Genomic DNA, 18116 nt, shown 5'->3' on the forward strand with positions numbered 1-18116 from the left:
TTTCACATCTCTCACACTCACACACACACAAACACACGGGGAACAAATTGCTGCTCCGGGGGCATCCCGAGCAGCTGACCTTGCCACTCTCTCTTGGCCCCCTCCCATTGGTTGCCCCGACTTTGGCAGAGCAGCAGCCAATCCCAAGGCTGTGAGCAGACTTCGGCCAATGACTGCAGGCCAAGTGACTTCCAGCAGCAGCCAGAGAGCTGATTGATTCTTCATGTATCATAACGACTCTGGATATCGAGCACTAATTACGCAGGTCGTGAGATCTGGTGACGGAGCGAGCTCCAGATAAGACGGGAGCAGGGGGCGGGGCCACGCTGCCTGGATGCTTGTGACCTCATAAGATATTTATCTTGAGATACTGATTAACTCTAATGAATCAATGTCAAAAGACTTGAAGCACTCATGAGCCAACATGATAAACAAGGACGGGAAATTAGACATTTGGTTTGCCCAGTTGTTTTTTTTCCTTCAATGAAAGGCTCATGTGTTCTATGTAGACTCCGTCGTGCAGAGCAGCTGGGTGACTTTTAAAGGAAGGATTTTGAAAACTGAAAATGACGGAAAAACGAATACATTAAACAAATAAGTAATAAGAGATCTCACAAAGCTCTGCTAAAGGCCCGTCTTCTTTGGGCCTTTACACTGTGACTAGTCAATTAACCAGAATTATAACAAACTAAATAATAAGAGGACTGAACAGACGAATAATCTATTGATTAGTTTTCATGCCACCAACTGTTTTGGTTTCCAGGGAGGAATGATGGTTTATTAGGGAACACAAAAGATATTTTGTTAATTTGTTCTTTTTCCATTTTTGCTTTGTCTCTTGAAAAAATATTTTATAATTCTTTTACCTTCAGGTTTCTAAAAATGTTCAAATGAAATAATCTGAGCAGGGACATTCACGTTTGCAGCTCAGACATGCAACCTGTAATTAGAAAAAGTTGGGGGGGGAAATACAGTTATTGGCCAGGTTTGGTGATTGCATGTCTGTCAAGAGAGTAAATCGAAACCTGTGTAAAACCAACCGTAAATGAAAAAAAACAGTTTTGTTGTTGTATTGCTTGTTAATGTCCAGGCTAAACTCCCAAGATAAACTTATATCGAAAATACCATTTTTCTTTCCCCTCATCGCACAATCTTTGAATGAGCACAAATTTACAGCGAACATCTGTAACATGACGGCCGGTGGCTGTGATGGGTCGTTACTTTCTCTGGATCTGAAGCTACAGACCTCAGAACAACCAGCACAACATTTAGCCGGCGCAAAAATCGATGAGCCGCAACAGATAAAACGTCGGCCCCTGCCATCTGTGAATGTCATCTTATTTGCCGATGGCAGTCGACAAGGTCAATATCGGCTGATGGCGACGTTCAGCAGATAAATCAGTGCGTCTGTAGTGAAATGTATAGACGTGAAGTCATTATTATTCAGGTGGATGCTCCCTGTTGATCAGACGCTGTTTTCTTCCTTCAGCCTCTAATGAATCAACTCTTAAATGAATATGATCACACACGTGTTGGTTCTTCTCTTCATCTTCTGCAGCACAGTTAAGGAAGTTAAAGCGTCACCCCTCAGTGCGCAACATTATTCACCAACCAATTAATTAAAAGGTGGATTTAAGTAACTAATGGCTTGAGAATTATTGTCTAACACATAGATTAGCTCCTGAGTGCTTGCTATAACAACCAGCAATCATTAATTCCTGGGTACTATTGGTTCGGTTTAATTAAAGTGTGACTGGGGAGCTTGATGGAGGCAGAGCGGTCAGCGTCGCTGTAAACCAGACAGAACGTGCTCGCCGGCGACAGGGAAATATATGGGTTATGATACGATCTCGCTCTTACAGCCCTCCTCTCTCGCTGTAATCCTGTCCAGGTTGTTCTCTCCATTCAATCCGTCTCAGCTTCCCTAAGCTCTTTACAGGCCTGCGTTAACCACCAGTCCCTCTCTTTCTCTCTCTCTCTCTCTCTCTAGTCTGCCCCGTCCCGTCCATCCATCTCTCCTGTCCATCCCCCCTGCTTCCCAATCAGCTCTTTTATCATTTTTGGCTCAACCTGAAGCCATAACCTCCCCCACTCTCCCTGCATTTTCTTATTAGCTTCTAATATCTTTATTTTACTTTCTACATATTTACATATTCTATCTTGCCTTTCCTCCCCTCGTCTGCAGCGTTCTTCTCTTCCTTTCACCGCCCGCTCCCTCCTTTTCTTCTCTTTACCTGCCACCGTGTCCTTTCATATCACTTTGGTCGGTGATTGCCTCTGACCTCGTCCCCCTCTCGTTCGCTTCAAATCCCCTCTCGCTCCTTCTCCACACAATAATCACTTTCAGATCTGTCGCCACACCTTGCGGCTGCTTTGTTCCATTTTTTTTTGTTTGTGTTCCAATCAACATTTCCATTATCAGGGGTTAAAATAAACAAGATGATGACACAAGATGCAATTTATGCTCAGCAGTTACTAATCCAAATATTTCTCATCACAGTTTAAGTTGGGTCTTAAAACTCATTTGCTGCTAAAGTATTTTTGGAAATGACGAAATGAGGTGATAGAAAAGGGGGGAAGGACAAGTAAGAAAAAGGTCCCCAGCCAGAATTGAACTGGGAACATTGCAATCACAGTGTGGTGCACGCCTCTTAACCGCTGAGCCACCGTGACACCCAAACCTCACTGCTTTTTTTGGTACCAACAGCGAAGGGTATAAATGGGAGACAGAGACAACTGCACAGACTTTGAAAATTACTTTGCAATTACAACTGGGAATTGATCCTCAGGTCTTTTTTGGTACCCACGCATTTCCATAGCAGAGTATCAAAGACTCAAGTTTGTAAATGTCAAATCTGTGTCAGTTTTTCTTCAACTTCAACTTTTTGACAGTTTATTAGACTCGATTTAACCAAACAAAAAATGTATTATCAGCGAATTTTACATTCAGTTCGTGATTGTTATTTTTGCAAGCAAAATGCCAAATATGTGCTGCTTTTTTCATTTTTAAAAAAATGTTTGACCTTCAGTTCTGGGCTGATTGTCAAACCCTGTTAGGTTGGACTCTGGCAAATGCTATTTTAATCTTCATAGACTACACAGTTTTATTGTCAATGACCATTAGTTGCAGCCCAACTTACCTTATTCGGCCAAAGTTCTTATGCAACTGCTGGTATGACGACAACATTTACCATTTGAGACCTTTGGCTTCTTTTTCTTGCATGGAAAATGGGTTTTGTAGAAAAAACTGCTCATATCTCAAAGTGAGGTAACTTTTAATCCAAGTGTTGTCTCTGCACTAATAAGACCTCAAATTTAACCTGCACCTCTACTCAACATCAGAGACAGTAAAACTTCAGACATGCACAGAACTCTGCCCATATTCCTGAAATATTGCAGAGAAGCTGTGTGTGAGAACTCAAGCTTCCGAGTTAGTTCCTCCAGCTGCTTTGCAGAACTTTTCAACCCAGCCCCCTGGTGAAATGTCCGCAAAATGTCAGAGTGGGCCCATGTGAGAAAACAGCAGGGAAAAGTACAACAGGCTGAAGTCACAGCGAGCGAGTGGGCGTGTTGACGACATCTCTAACTCGAGACGGATGCAAAACAGAAAAAACAAACAGAATACAAATATATGTTTTTATGCATTATGCAACTGTTTGCTACTCAATTATAAAAAGTATCAGTTTGAGTTAATTATTACCTAATTACAATATTCTTCAACTTACATGTCAGTAAAGGATAATTGTGTCCTCTGTCTCACCCTTCCCTTTGTTTTGTGTGACCTGTCAATCTGCCAATGCGTATCTGCCGCAGTCATATCATGTCCTGTCACACAGACCCCCTACTCAGTTCAACAAGGGAAACAATTATCATGTCTCACACTCGCTAAATAAACAGCACACTTGAGAAGACAGGCAGACACACACATACACACACACACACTCTTCAGGCTTTCAGACCTGGATTTCTGTTGGCTAAGATTAGGGCTAATCCACAACTGTTGGAATGAAAGATTAAGAATGAATCACCTGCTGCCGCAAAAGTGTGTGGGTGTGTGTGTGTGTGTGTGAATGTGCATGGAGGCGTTTAAATACAAGTCCTATGGGAAAGAGACCTGCTGCAACCACCAACCAATATTGCAGAATCCCCAACCTCCCAACCACACGTACACACACACACAGCTCGTTAGCATCAGTGGCTCATTCAAACTGCAAACGCCTTTGAAAGAGCCCTTTAAAAGCAACATAGTTCAAAAGGTTCCCTCAGAGAGGGCGCACACACACACACACACACACACACACACACACACACACACACACACACACACACACACACACACACACACACACACACACACACACACACACACACACACACACACACACACACACACACACACACACACACACACACAGAGTGTATTAATTGGATCAATGCTCTTCCCTCACGGCTCGCCGATAATTGAGGAGACGTGACAAACATATGGAAAAAGCCTTTTGTTACCAAGTTCCTGTTTATCAAGACGAGCAGAATAAACGAGCAGCTCCACAGCGGTGACAATGGAGAGAGAGGAAGACGAGGAGGAGGAGCTGAGCTGGTGGGTGGATTGTGTAGAGATGGATGGATGGAGAGAGGGAAAATGTTGCAGCAATGAGCTCCTGACCTCGTTCACTCCTCTGTCGGGACGCTGGGCTAAATAATTTAAACGCACACATATACAGTCACATGCCTCTCGCACAGAGTATTTCTCGCTCTCGTTCGCACAAGCAGCCTCCCTTTGCTGCTGCTGCTTCATCACCTTCTCTGCCTCCGTTTCACGTGCAGACACGCACATGTAACACACCTATAAAAACTCCCCCTTTGTGCACCACTCAGAAAGCTCCCTCTTCCAGCTCAGGCTTGAAGGCCAGCTCTATAAATACTCACTTCCTGTGTCCATCCTTCAATAACACATAACCAGTGAGACACAAACACACGCGTACAGGTCGTTGGAATCAGTATGCAGACGAGCAGATCCGCTGCTGTGCACAATCTCGTAAAATCGTGATGAAATAATGCTGTAAGAACCCCCCATTCAATGAGGATGACAACCCAGATAAGACTGAATTAATATCAAAAAACTGATTTACTCTGCATCTGTCTCTATGGAGAACAAACCAGAAAACAAATATTTGCAAATTAAAACCGACAAATTCTTTTTGTTGTCAAAGAAAAACACGAAATAAAGATAATTGACAGATTAGAGACAAGACGAAATCAAGTGACAACAAATTGGACGACAACACATTTATACATCCCGTCCTGTGCAAGCATGCATTTAACTTCCCCCTTTTTACCCGATCTTTATGTCTTTCCTGCAGCGCCTTAAAGACGCTCCCCAGGGAGAACGCAGTCTCTATCTTCGTCTCTTTTTCATTTACGAGCACTCTCTACTACTGTTAAGGGCTGACTAACTTACAGAGCTTTCCGTGGCCCTAGTGGCCATTTTCAAATATGGACTCCCACAGGAATAATGATAGCACTAGTCAGAAAGTGGCTGAGCCAATGACGAGAAAACTCTTTACACAGAGCATTTGGAGCAGGGGGGGGGGGGGGGGGGGGCGTCATTAGCAGTGGCCTGAAGGTAAAGCTGCAACTTTGTTCCGAGTTTTTGGAATTGGGTTTTTACTAGATCATACAAATATTACACACTTGATAAAACAACAGTATATTAGATTATGGACAAATCAATAACAACTCAAGTATCTGTAGAAAAATAGTCTAGTCTATAAAATGTAAGAGCAGACATATAATTTCTAGATAAATGACTCATATACTGCAAAAGATTAAACAGGTACAGCTCTAGACTGTTATATTTAATTGATTCATCTTACGTTTTATTTTTGTCCCTTCATAAAGACCAAGGTGACACCTTAAATGTCTTGTTACTGCTGATAAATAGTCCATTGGCCAAAGATATTCAGTTTGATATCCATGGATCCCACAAGCATATTGACAAATTTAAGACACAACAACCAAATTGTGTTTCCATTTTTCCCCAAACAATCCCCTCAGAAAAGTTAAAAGAACTATTCTGACTTTTGATCAATACACTAAAAAAGCTAATTCTAAAACTACCAGAAAAAACAATGCGATTCAGTTGAGAGCTCCAGAAAAAGCCAGTTAGCAGATGTCTGTCGAGCTTAAGCTCATTTACAAGAGGAAGACTAAGCTTTTGTGATGATTTTGAGATTAAACTAAACTATTAATACTTAAATGAAGACAAAAAATTGCCAACGTTTCAACAGACAAAAAAAAAAGAGTAATCACAGCTTGCTGAGACGATTACCATCAGACAAACAAATGGGCAAACAGATGGAGGGGGAGATAGGTGGGGGTCTGGGGTTCAAGTGGTGCAGGTCAGACGGGGGCCAGCCGCACAAAGACGATGACCCTGGTCGGCAGGGTGAAGATGGCCGGCCTTATCACGGCCTCGACCCGCCTCTTATCAGACGCCTGGCAGGAAATACACATTCCAGCAGTCCCATTGGACCGCATTGGGTTTCAGCTCCGTGTGACCCCACCCATCCGGCCCTTCGTTAATTCAGTTACCCAGTCGTTACAGAAACGGGCCACGAGAGACAGTGGCACCTACAGTAGGGATTCCCACGATACGAGTGAAGAATGACGGCATCTTAGCAGCGTTAATATGCTGGTGAAAGACACGCACACACACACATACACACTCACACATACACACAGGTTTGTTAGTGGGAAAGAGGCGCCCTGTTTCTGAGGGTTTTATTTATAGCGAAGGCTCTAACACACAGAGATCCCAGAATGCTTTGTGGTTTTGGAGGACGGCAATGGGTTTATGCTCTCTAATTTAGAATCCTATAATAGTGCAAACACACACACACACACACACACACACACAGACACACACACACACACACCCCTGTAAAGTTGAGACTTAACTGCCATCTTTTCCTTTCTCTATTTTTTTATTTATTGTAGTGGAACAGTCCAATGGGGGAAAACAGAGAGAGGAGGAAGGAAAATGAAAAAAAGGAAATGAGTGGAGTCGGAAAACAGAATGAATCGTGAAAAGCTGTGAATGAGAGAGGCGACGGAGAGGAGGAGGAAGCAAAATGAGACGGAGCAGGACGAGAGAACGAGGGGAAAGTGAGGGTAGAGCGAGGAGAGAGAGAGGGGGGGCAATAAAGCTGTGACAGCGACAGCGATGCTGGTTGTCATGGCGACGGCCTTGGAGAGCAGGTAGAGCACGGTCTCCTGGGAATGAGCAGTACACGCCTCCCTCCCCCACCCGCACTCTCCCTCCATCCTGGCTCCCATCCCTCCATCGTCCTGGCCTGGCTCCATCCCCTCGCCATCATCCAGCTCTCATTTCTCCCCTCTCTCCCTCTTCCATATCCCAGAATTTGACCATATTGCTTCTTTCTCTTCCAATAATCTCTTTCCCTTTGCTTCAAGCTCTTTCCTTTCCGCCCCGATCCCTTTTTTTATTCCTCTTTTGATCCTTTAGCATCCTGTTCGCCTCTCCCCCGCTGTAGCATTACCGTAACACTTTTTCCATCCTTACCTTTCTCCATTTTATTTCCCCCGGTCTTTCCCTCCTTCTCATTATCTTGTGGTCTCTGCACCTCCCTTTTTTCCACTCCTCTCCTCCTCCATCCCCTTGTCTCTATATTCATCTAACTCCCCTCTCTAGAGAATACGCATGTGAGTGTGTCTGCGCAGCGCTGCCCAATTACTGCGAAGGAGAATCTGTGTGTGTGTTTGGTAACTACGCGGCCTGTGTCTCCAGCCTGTTGTGACCTACCTAAAACACCTCCAGCGTTCTCTGTCTCCCTCTGACTCACCCAATCCACAGAACTGCCGCGCACCAACCACAACTATTCACCGGCTCTGCAGAAGTGCACGTGTGAATGCAGTTTGTGTGTCAGATAATCAAGAGTTCAGCGCTAATGTGCATCGGTGCACATATGCGAGCAGGCGTGTCTGTGCTTGTGTGTGTGTGTGTGTGTGTGTGTGTGTGTGTGTGTGTGTGTGTGTGTTACTGGGCATGGTGAGAGGAGCCAGGGTTTCCAGCTGGATGAACTGAGGCTATAGCAGCATTCTTTCGGATACGTGGGACGACTTGAACGCATGCCAGTGGGAATGTTTTGTGTTGCACAATGTTGTGGAGCCAGATGATTGAAGACATCGGGTACTTTCGAAGCTGTGACTGGCAGCATGAACACCTCAGCGTGATCAGAAGTAAGGGCCTCGTTATGCAGCCTGGCACAAAGCTACAGTTATGAAGTGTTTCCCTATAAAAACATTTAGCTGTTTTAAAGAGGCTGCATAGGGCAACAAAAGAGAAACTAAATGGGCACTCAAGCTGCACCAAACTTCATAAACTCGCAGATATCAGTTCCGCAGAAGTGCCTTAATGATTCCCTGGGAAAGTAGGGAAAATGTTGAACACAGTGGTTTTTACAATGGAACGAACAGGGTGTACAACTGCCAGCGGATGGTGGAATATGTCTCCCCATGCGATCGCTTGTGATCAGATCTTCGTGCCCTGTATGTAAATAAATACCATTTCTGTTTTGCCAAAACCAAACTGTTGGCAGGCTGTTTCTTTTTGAATTGGCAGAAGGAAGCAATGCACTTCCTGCGCCTGGTCTGCCGGAAATTAAAAGAAGAAGAAATCAAAACAACACAGACTGGGTCTATTTCTTACGTAGTTCCAGACAAACCAAACTTCCAGAGACGTTTGACTCACTCATCCTATATTTCTAATGGCTTTTCAGAATTTTCGGAAGCCAGTTTATGTAACTTGAGAACCAACTGAATGAAGCATGAAAGAGCACGTAGAGCAGTGGAGCAGACAGGCCACCTCTGAATGTGGTCTGAGCAATCAGATCTCGCTGCTCACTTGGGTGCGGTCACACTTGTACTTAGAGCTGTCCTCTTTTGATCAGTTCACCAATGATAGATTTTAATGCCAGGAATATTATGCCGAAGAACTATGTCGATAGAAAAAAACTGAATATAGCCCGAATCGTGAGAGGTAAACTGTTATGAGGTTTCAATGCAAAGACACCAAATGCTGCGTGAATAACGTCTTGCTTTTGTCTGCAATGTGAACAGATACAGTCGGCATTGGCTCCCTGTTCAAATGACTCTGCTATTGACACAGATTTTAATAATCTCTGATCGCCAATGATGAAAAATGACATTCGGATGAATGTGCTTATATCTTCCTTTTTACTTTGGCAGTCTAGACACGTTATGAACGTTATGACGTATTGAACTTCCGTAAGTCTACACATTGGCCCGAATATAGCCATGTACGTTTGTGCAACAACATGCAACTGCAATTTACTTTTTAGTATCAAGAAAGGTGCAACCCAGGTAAGATAGTGCCTCGGTTTCTGGTGCATTCATGATGACGAACGTGACTCATGGGGGGAAAAAACTGATGGGTTAACTCCTCCACTGGCAATCTTGGAATGAGTTGAACAACTCTTTTGGCAAATTTACCTGCATTTCAAAAAACCCACTTACACTCGCTAATTTTGGTATAAAAGAGGTATATGTTACTATTTGGGCATGGCTGCTTGGACTCATAGCCTCCTTCATCGTGCATTTGCTACTAATTGCTAGGCAAGTCATTTTTTATCTTGAATTTTAAAATCCACTGGCAGCCAATGGAGAGAGGCCAAGACTGGAGTAATGGGCTCGCTCCGTCTTGTCAGAGCTACAAGCCAAGTTGCTGGATTTTTAACCATTTACAGACGAGCTACATGAACTGAGGCAGGAGTCAATTCTAATCATCTAGTCACGAGGACACTAAGGCTTTTATTCATTTCTCAGCTCAACGCAAACACTTATCTGCTTTGCCTTGATTTGTTACCACGAGGTTACATCGATTAAGAAAACTCAGTCCCTGCTGAAATTCTTTGGCCCCGAGTTTTGCTTCTCAGGCTGCGCAAGTTTCTTGATTGGAATACTGCAGAAGACAATCCAGACGAGACTCACGAGTGACGCGTAAATTATTAGTATGCAGCCTGACATTAGAGGGTAGAGGGAGATTGCAGCGCAGCCTTTTAAGCTCTCCTGGGGCCAATAATGAGGGCCCTCTGTTTTATCCTAATTAAAATTGATAGAGTTTGCTCCAAAGAGTTGAGCTTTCAGTTAAAGTTCAGTATGAGCTGCGAATCCTGAGCTCCCATTGTTCCGTCGGCTCGGAGGGACGACACACTGAAATAACAGGTATTGTGAGAGCAGGTTTCTCCGTCCTTTCACTGTTATCGCTCTAATAGTAAATGGGAAATTCCATTTCTATTGAGTCGCATAAACCACTGAAACTTTCTCCAGCCGACAGAAAAACTAATTTCAGTCAAATGCTGCGCATCTGCCAAGCCAGTCATTCCAATGAGATAAGAAATTGCTTTCAGATTTGGGTGAGCAGCATGTGTACATATGCAACACACACACACATACACAAATAGCCAAAGGGAGGAGACAGGGAGATGAAGGGGGGGCGAGTTGTTTTTCTCACTGAAGGCTATCATTATTCTCCCTCCCTCTGCCCATGCTCACCTCCAGACACCAGGCCTCTGAATGCAGGTCCGGATATGAACCGTGATCCTTTTCATTTCCTCCCCTCAACCAGGGAAGGTGACCCGCCATACCATCACCCATCCTTTCACACACACACCTGAAATACCTCCTCCACCCCAGGAGTGTTTTCTACCTGCCAGCTTGTGTGCTGCTGTGTGAGGGGGGACTTTGTCCTCCAGCAGAGTGAGAAGGGACCCACTTCCTGTGTCAAATTGCCTCTCGCATTCCACACTCTCCCTCAATCCGCCTCGTCCGGGCTATTTTTTCCTCTTTCTTGCTCCTTCTCGCTTTCTTCTTCTCTATGGGGGGCTTTGTCTGCCGTCGGACGCACAACACACTGATTCATTCCGCGACTTAAACATGATCCTCAAGAACACGACGCTTTTTCCGCCGCACACACACACACAGAGACTCACACTTCAAGGAGCACAAGTTTTGGCAGCGGATATTCAGTATTTTTGAGCCCACACACAGACAGATGGACGGATGCACACACACACACACATTCACAGGCTATCTGTGGGACACAACAGATGTCTGTGGGAAAATCGGTCTCCCATGTTAAATACATCCGCGCGGATATGATGTCACAACTTGGATAACAGGAAATATAAAAAAAGACACAACACTCAAGAGCACTCATAGATACACAGACGTCACTTGGTTTAAAGCCAAGAGGCCTCTAAAGAAAGATCCTTCATCCTGAACTTACATACAACACTGTGTGAGTGTGTGCCTGTGTTTAAACAACTCGGTTCCTTGAGGGAAGTCTTGCAATTATCAAGACTTGTATAGTTCACAAGTGTTACCTATAAAAGCAACACCTGCATCCATCTGTGCCCTCCTAACAGTGTTTTAGTGTGTGTGTGTGTGTGTGTGTGTGTGTGTGTGTGTGTGTGTGTGTTTTAGTGTGTATATGTGTCACACCTGTCTCCATCTGTACACTTCCAGACAGATTAGATCTGCTGGAGGCCAAGGATCTCTGGCAAAGACTGCAGCTGACTGACCCCTTAATAATCACTGTGTCTGGAGACGTGTGTGTTTGTGTGTGTGTGGTGTTGAAAACCTCTGACAAACCAGCGATGTATCACAGCGCTCCAAGATGTTGACAGTACAAATATTGGGTCAAACGCGGTTTTCCCTCAGTGAACAAGATAATAATTCAGAATTCAGGTCTCTGCTCACCTCAAATCTGTGCACATGGAAGTGTGATTGTGCAACATTGCAGCTCATCGTATAATATAGAGTATGATACTGGGCTTAAGTTGTATTCTGTGGGTTCACTTTTGTGGGTGGTAGAGAGGGCCCTCTTTGCCCCTGATAGCTGTGAGAGCAGTGTATGAATGGGTGGTAGAAAAAGTTCTGCAAATGCAAGTTCAATATCGAAGCTCTTCAGCTATCGTCGGATCACAAATTAGCCTCTGGCTGGAGCAGACAGTAATTTGGAGCTTCCGGAGTTCACAGCAGATATTCGAGCCAAGACTCTGTCACTGAGCGTCCGACTATTTTCTCACAGAACACAAACAGGGATACTTTTTGTCTGTGTTCCAGGGGTTAGTTTGACTGATCTCTATTGACATCTATCTGCTTATGAGAGCAGATAAAAGGCTGACAACCGACGCATTTTGATCCATGTGTTCCTCCTCTTTCTCTCGCTACACGGAATGTGAGGGCCCAGTATTCACACATACCTGAATATCTAGGGTCAAAGTTCCCCCCCGAGTTGAACTCCACACTAAAGGCCCGATCAGACCTACGTGAATGTTTCCGTGGTGAACCTAAGACTCCCGTTCACTTCCAGTCATGGCGAGGTGTTAAAACTTTGGTGAACTTTGCCTTGCGATGTTCGTTTCACATTCGCATGGTAGGCCGCACCCTAAGCCACGCTGCATTTTGCTTTGCCACAGGAAGCGAAAGTTTAATTATGAAATCACTCTCACAGATTGGAAGTGAACAGATGGCGAAGGTTGGCCACTGAAATATTTGGGTGTTTGTGACCAGGTTCTTAAACTGCGGGCAATCGAAGCCTGCTCAAACGTGCTTCCAGATCCTGTCACTTAGAGATTCTGCATAAGGATCTTTTTATAGAGATTAATGCAATTTGTAAAAGGGCTTAGGAAAATGCTTAATAAATACAGTCCACTTAAAAAATTAGTAACGTTACTTAAAATATTGATAGATTTTTAGCTAAATTTAATTCAACTCAGAAGAATTTTAACCATGTACGTGAAACTTCGGTTGAAAAGTGTCAGCAAACTTCAAGTCTTCCTCCAGGTTTCACTGGACTTGAACACATTTTACACTGAGCACAGCAGATGTGAAAATAAATGAGCTCAAGCCTCAGTGCAGTTATAAATAAAACTACACACTCACATACTACACACTGTGTCACACAGGGAATTGTTGTCTTCTCCGTAATTTACATAGAGCAGCAGATTTGTGTTTTGATATTTTCTTCACCTTCTCCTTTTTCTCTCAATGACTCGTGGAGCTTCCTCCTCCTCCTCAGAGGATAAATCTGGATCCGTCGGTAACGGAACGGAAGGTGTGGGCGCGCTATGGGGGGGGTGCGTGAAGCTCGGCGTGGATCTGGGGAGGTGTGTGAACGTGTGTGTGTGTGCGTTGAGGAAGGGGGGGGGGATTCGCGCATTCCTAATCAGCTTCCCCGTCGTGATTCCCAATGACATCATTCCAACCGAGGCTTCGTTCGCGCACCGCATCGCCGTTAACTTCCCCGTTACCCCACCCACATTCAGCCACAGACACACACTGCTGCGAGCGAACACACACACACACACACACACACACACACACACACACACACACACACACACACACACACACACACACACACACACACACACACACACACACACACACACACACACACACACACACACACACACACACACACACACACACACACACACACACACACACACACACACACACACACACACACACACACACACACACACACACACACACACACACACACACACACACACACACACACACACACACACACACACACACACACACACACACACACACACACACACACACACACACACACGTTAGTGACGGACGGGACGGGATAATGTCCCCGGTTGGATTCTGGCATCTGGACAATAAGATCTGGCTTAAAATGGAGCGCGCACCTCACAGGTGGCGATCGGACATCCAATCACACACACACACGGACCCACACACACACACACACACACACATACACACACACGGACCAACACACTAAAGTCGTTGGAGCCGCAGTAGGAGCTGGCTCCCTGAATTAGCGGCAGGATGTGAGCTGGTGACACAGACACCACAGACCGAGGCTCCGCACAAAGACCCGCAATCAAGCTCAATTAGAGATAACCCGCTAATTACCGACACACACACACACACTCACTCACCCCCTGACTCGAGGGAGTGCAGGCCATAATAAACCCCGACACTGAGACACAAAGGCTGGTGTGTGTGTGTGTGTGTGTGCATGTGTGTGTGAGTGTGAGAGCTGCGAGGGGGGTGCACGGAGACTCCATGAGGGGCTGATCGCCTTATGTAGGTCGAGTGGAGGATTTCCACCGAGCACCGGAACCACGGTGTCGGTGATAGTAGCTGTGCACACGCACACACACACACACACATACGCACGCACACACACACATATATATTCACACAAACCGCCCCGGTGCACACACAGGAGCTCCCGGTGAACAAAGGAGAGAGAGGAGGAGGTGAAGAAGGTGAAGAAGGCTCGTGCTTACCGCGGCGGTGTGCGCGAGGAGGAGCGCCGGGAGCGCGAGCAGCCACGGCAGCTTCATGGTCGGGACGCGCGTGCACAGAGTCCCGGTGCCGCCGCTGCCTTCAGGGGGGGGGGAGAAGAGGAAGAGGAGGAGGTGAGGGGGGGGACACAAAAGCCTGCTCTCGTCTCGTGAGGGTCGGTGGTCGGTCCCGCTTCACACGCGCTCCGGTGTCGGCTTGTGTTTAATCCACGGCTTCACGGCTGCTTCCGGTCACCGGGCGAACGGTCTGCTGCTGCGAGCGGATGTGCGCGAGCCCGGAGAGTTAGTACCGGGAGACGCCAGACCTCCTCCTCTCTCTCTCTCTCTCTCTATAAACTCAAGGCTCTCTCTACCCTTGCTCGCTCTCTCTCTCTTTCTCTCTCTCTCGCTTTATACACTCAAGGCTCTCTCTCTCGCTCTATACAATCAATGCTCTCTCTCTCTCTCTCCCTGAATATCGCTTTATACACTCAAGGCTCTCTCTACCCTTGCTCGCTCTCTCTCTCTCGCTCTATACACTCAAGGCTCTCTCTCTCTCTCATCTTCTCTCTCTCTCTCTCGCTCTATACAATCAATGCTCTCTCTCTCTGTGTGTCTCTCTCTCTCTCGCTCTATACACTCAAGGCTCTCTCTCTCTCTCTCTTTCTCGCTCTATACACTCAAGGCTCTCTCTCTCTCTCTCTCCTCCCCCTCTTCCCCCCCTCTCCGTTGAGGGCAGGATGTTCCGTATGGCGACGCTGTTTGGCCTGGGAGAGAGTGTGTGTGAGTGTGTGTGAGTGAGATGGGGGGGGGGGGGATCTCCGAGCGAGCCGGGGCGAGGACGCCCCCTGCAGCTCGTTGAGGCACCCGCAGCCCCACGCACACACACACACACACACAGACACACGCACACACACACACACACACACTGAGGTGGTTCCATTTAGCACACCTCCGCCTTCAGAGCCGCTCTCCTTCGCTGTGATTGGCTGCGTCACGGTCGGAGTCACCGACACCTGAGCCTACTATACGTAACTCCAATTAATATTTATACCGCCTAGTTGTGTCGCCTAGCAACCAGTCGGGCTAACCCTGAAGAAGCGAAGGGCGGAATCACAGCCTGTTGTAAATGGATAAAAGATCTACCGCTAATCCAAGTGGACACCTCCTAACACCTTATCTTTATGACATGACATGTCAACTTAATTGAGCTTCATGAATTGAGCCTGAAAGTCACTGTGCAAACACTGAGACAATATAAATATATAAATAATATACAATACAATATAAACTCTTGGCTTAAGGTGGCCATCTGATCTTTACAGTGACATGTTGTTCCAAAACGTTCTTCACTGGCTCCTCCATGTAGCTGCAGCCCTGGTGAGGTGTAAAGCTGCTTTCAGACATTTCACTGGCCTCCGCAGCTCCTCTCTATTTTCTCAGCAGGAGGTGCATGTGTGTATGATTTCCCGGGAGGTCATGTCTGAGAATGACTTAATTAAAGAGATACTTCACCCAAAAATGAAAATTCACCACTGTCCACTGGGTTTCAGGGGGTAAACAGTGGTGCAGCCAGATCCAGTACAATGGAAGTAAATGGCAAAACGTTAAAAAAAACGAAAAATAATAGGTAAAAAGCCTCCATTCTGCTCCCGTGGTGTCATCCAGGTGTCCTTAAGCCCCCTGGCTTCACTTTTGGGGGTCTGACATGGCGTCCATCTTTCACGAGAGGGTCGAGGTACAACGAAACTATCAATCACACTCACTTTCACACCTATGGTCAATTTAAAGTCCATGTGGTTGAACACAAATGTATAAATTCTATATATTGTATGAGGTGTGACATACATGAGGCCCCTCCCCTCTATCGGACTGCTTGACAACAAGGTAAAGCAGGACCCACCTTGCAGCCACTTGCTGTATATTCTCTTCCCACATAACCTTGCAATAAATCAAATTACTGCAAAAGCGGCTGACGCACAATGAACACAGGCCTTCGGGGCCCATGTGAGTTCAGGGCCCAGGCACAGTTGCCCACTCTTATATATGGTTGATCATTAACAGCCCCCCGGCCTAATGAGCCTCCCTCACAGCCTGAACTCATACTGCAGCGTCCAGGTGGTTTATAAATCACTGCAGGTAACACACCCTCACTGCTTGTGGTTGTATTATCTCTTTTAAAGAATCAACAAAGCCGCAGGATAACTGCCTCCGACATCACACCCAGTCCGACTTGTTTTTCAGAGTAACTTCCTTCCTGTATCCATTCAGGCCCAGCATGCTCCAAACAACAACCAGACAGGTAAGAACAGGTTTATTCCTTTCCTCCGGACTCCTTAAAAAGATAAAACGGAAACAAACCAATGAGGGAAGGTGTGTTTTGATAAGATACCTCTTTAACGCCACAGCGAGACTCATTACTCATGCCAAAACAATGATTATCTGTGTTTTCGACCGCTGTGTGGACCGACTCGTCTTTTGTTCGCTCCTCAAACACCGGTAGCCTTTCACCTATGCGCCTGGTTTGATGATAGGAAGCCTTTCACCACCGCTCACATAAGTAATTAACTGGAAAATGAAACCAGGAACGGTCTTTTGAGTCTAATAACCTTTGTCATCGGTATCCAAAGACTTAAACAAGTTGTACCTTGCTGGGAACCGTCATTACTGTAACTGATCGTCATTGTTGGTTGTCATTAGTCAGAGCCTTGGCATGTTAAGGAGTCGCTCTCATTAATCATGTTTAGGAGAAAGTGGAGCATCAGGAGCAAGTGCCCTGCTCCACTCTGACTCAGGCTGTGTGTAGTCGCTTGTTATATCACTGCAGACCGGAGAAGTCACTGGCACTAAGCCAGTATGAATCACACTTACAGAAAAGTACATTTCGGTAATCTGTATCGCTTCAGGCATCGTTTTACATTTAAATGTGCAGAAGACACTTGTTTCACAACTTCTTATTGCCAGACCAGAATGCCTCGAACTACTCTTTATCTCCTTAATTTATAGATTCTGCAGATTTATACTTGGTTGTTCTTTCTTTACACACTCAGGTGGCTCCTTCTAGACACAAGGCCAAATTCATTCTTTTGTTTTCAAATGCATCAACTTAGAATATCCTTCCCGTTTCGTTTTCTTATACACCTAATTACTCCCTAAGAAGCTTTGCATCTGAGGAAGTTGATAACACTTTCATGTTTCAGGCTCCTTCAAATTGGAAGAAGTTACCTTCAAATATCCATTAGGCTTATTCAAAAAAAGTCTTGGTTTCTCATTTCAAACTAAATTGCTCATGTTTTCAGTATTAATGACTTCTTTCCAGGATTTCTTGCATTCCTTCTTCCTTATTTTTTCAAATAGATATTTTGTTTTTTGATTGGGTGAGGGTTTTTATCTTTGTCTCATCTGTTCTTTTCTATAGTTTGTTTTCCCAACTGTATCTTCCTTTGTACCGTTTGGTTTTCAAATGGTTGCGACCTCCCCGCAAAACGTGAGGATACATCTCGACTGGTTGGTCCCATGACAACATTTGTGTAAACAATGAAAGACACATGAGACAGTTACATTTTCAAAGTTTTTTTTGTTCAGTTTGGTTTCAAAATAAAGATCACACAATTGTTTAGAGACAATCTACAACAGGAGTTACAAAAAATAGTTGCCCAGGCAATAAGCATACACAGGTTCTGTTAACTATACACATATGGTTACAGGTGTGCTCGTAGTAAATATACACAAGGC

The 18116-nt window shown here is 45.3% G+C and overlaps 1 protein-coding gene across 1 annotated transcript in view; it reads right to left on the reverse strand.

The window, feature by feature from the left end:
- sdc3 (syndecan 3) overlaps positions 1 to 14699 on the reverse strand; it is a 34096-nt gene extending 19397 nt beyond the window's left edge. Inside the window, exon 1 of the mRNA XM_061093094.1 lies at positions 14385 to 14699. Within this exon, the coding sequence (XP_060949077.1) occupies positions 14385 to 14441 (57 nt within the window). The 5' untranslated portion in view covers positions 14442 to 14699. The remainder of the gene's footprint in view (positions 1 to 14384) is intronic.
- Positions 14700 to 18116: the final 3417 nt, after the last annotated feature.

This window comes from Limanda limanda, chromosome 19 (assembly GCF_963576545.1).
Source record: "Limanda limanda chromosome 19, fLimLim1.1, whole genome shotgun sequence".
NCBI classification, from domain to species: domain Eukaryota; kingdom Metazoa; phylum Chordata; class Actinopteri; order Pleuronectiformes; family Pleuronectidae; genus Limanda; species Limanda limanda.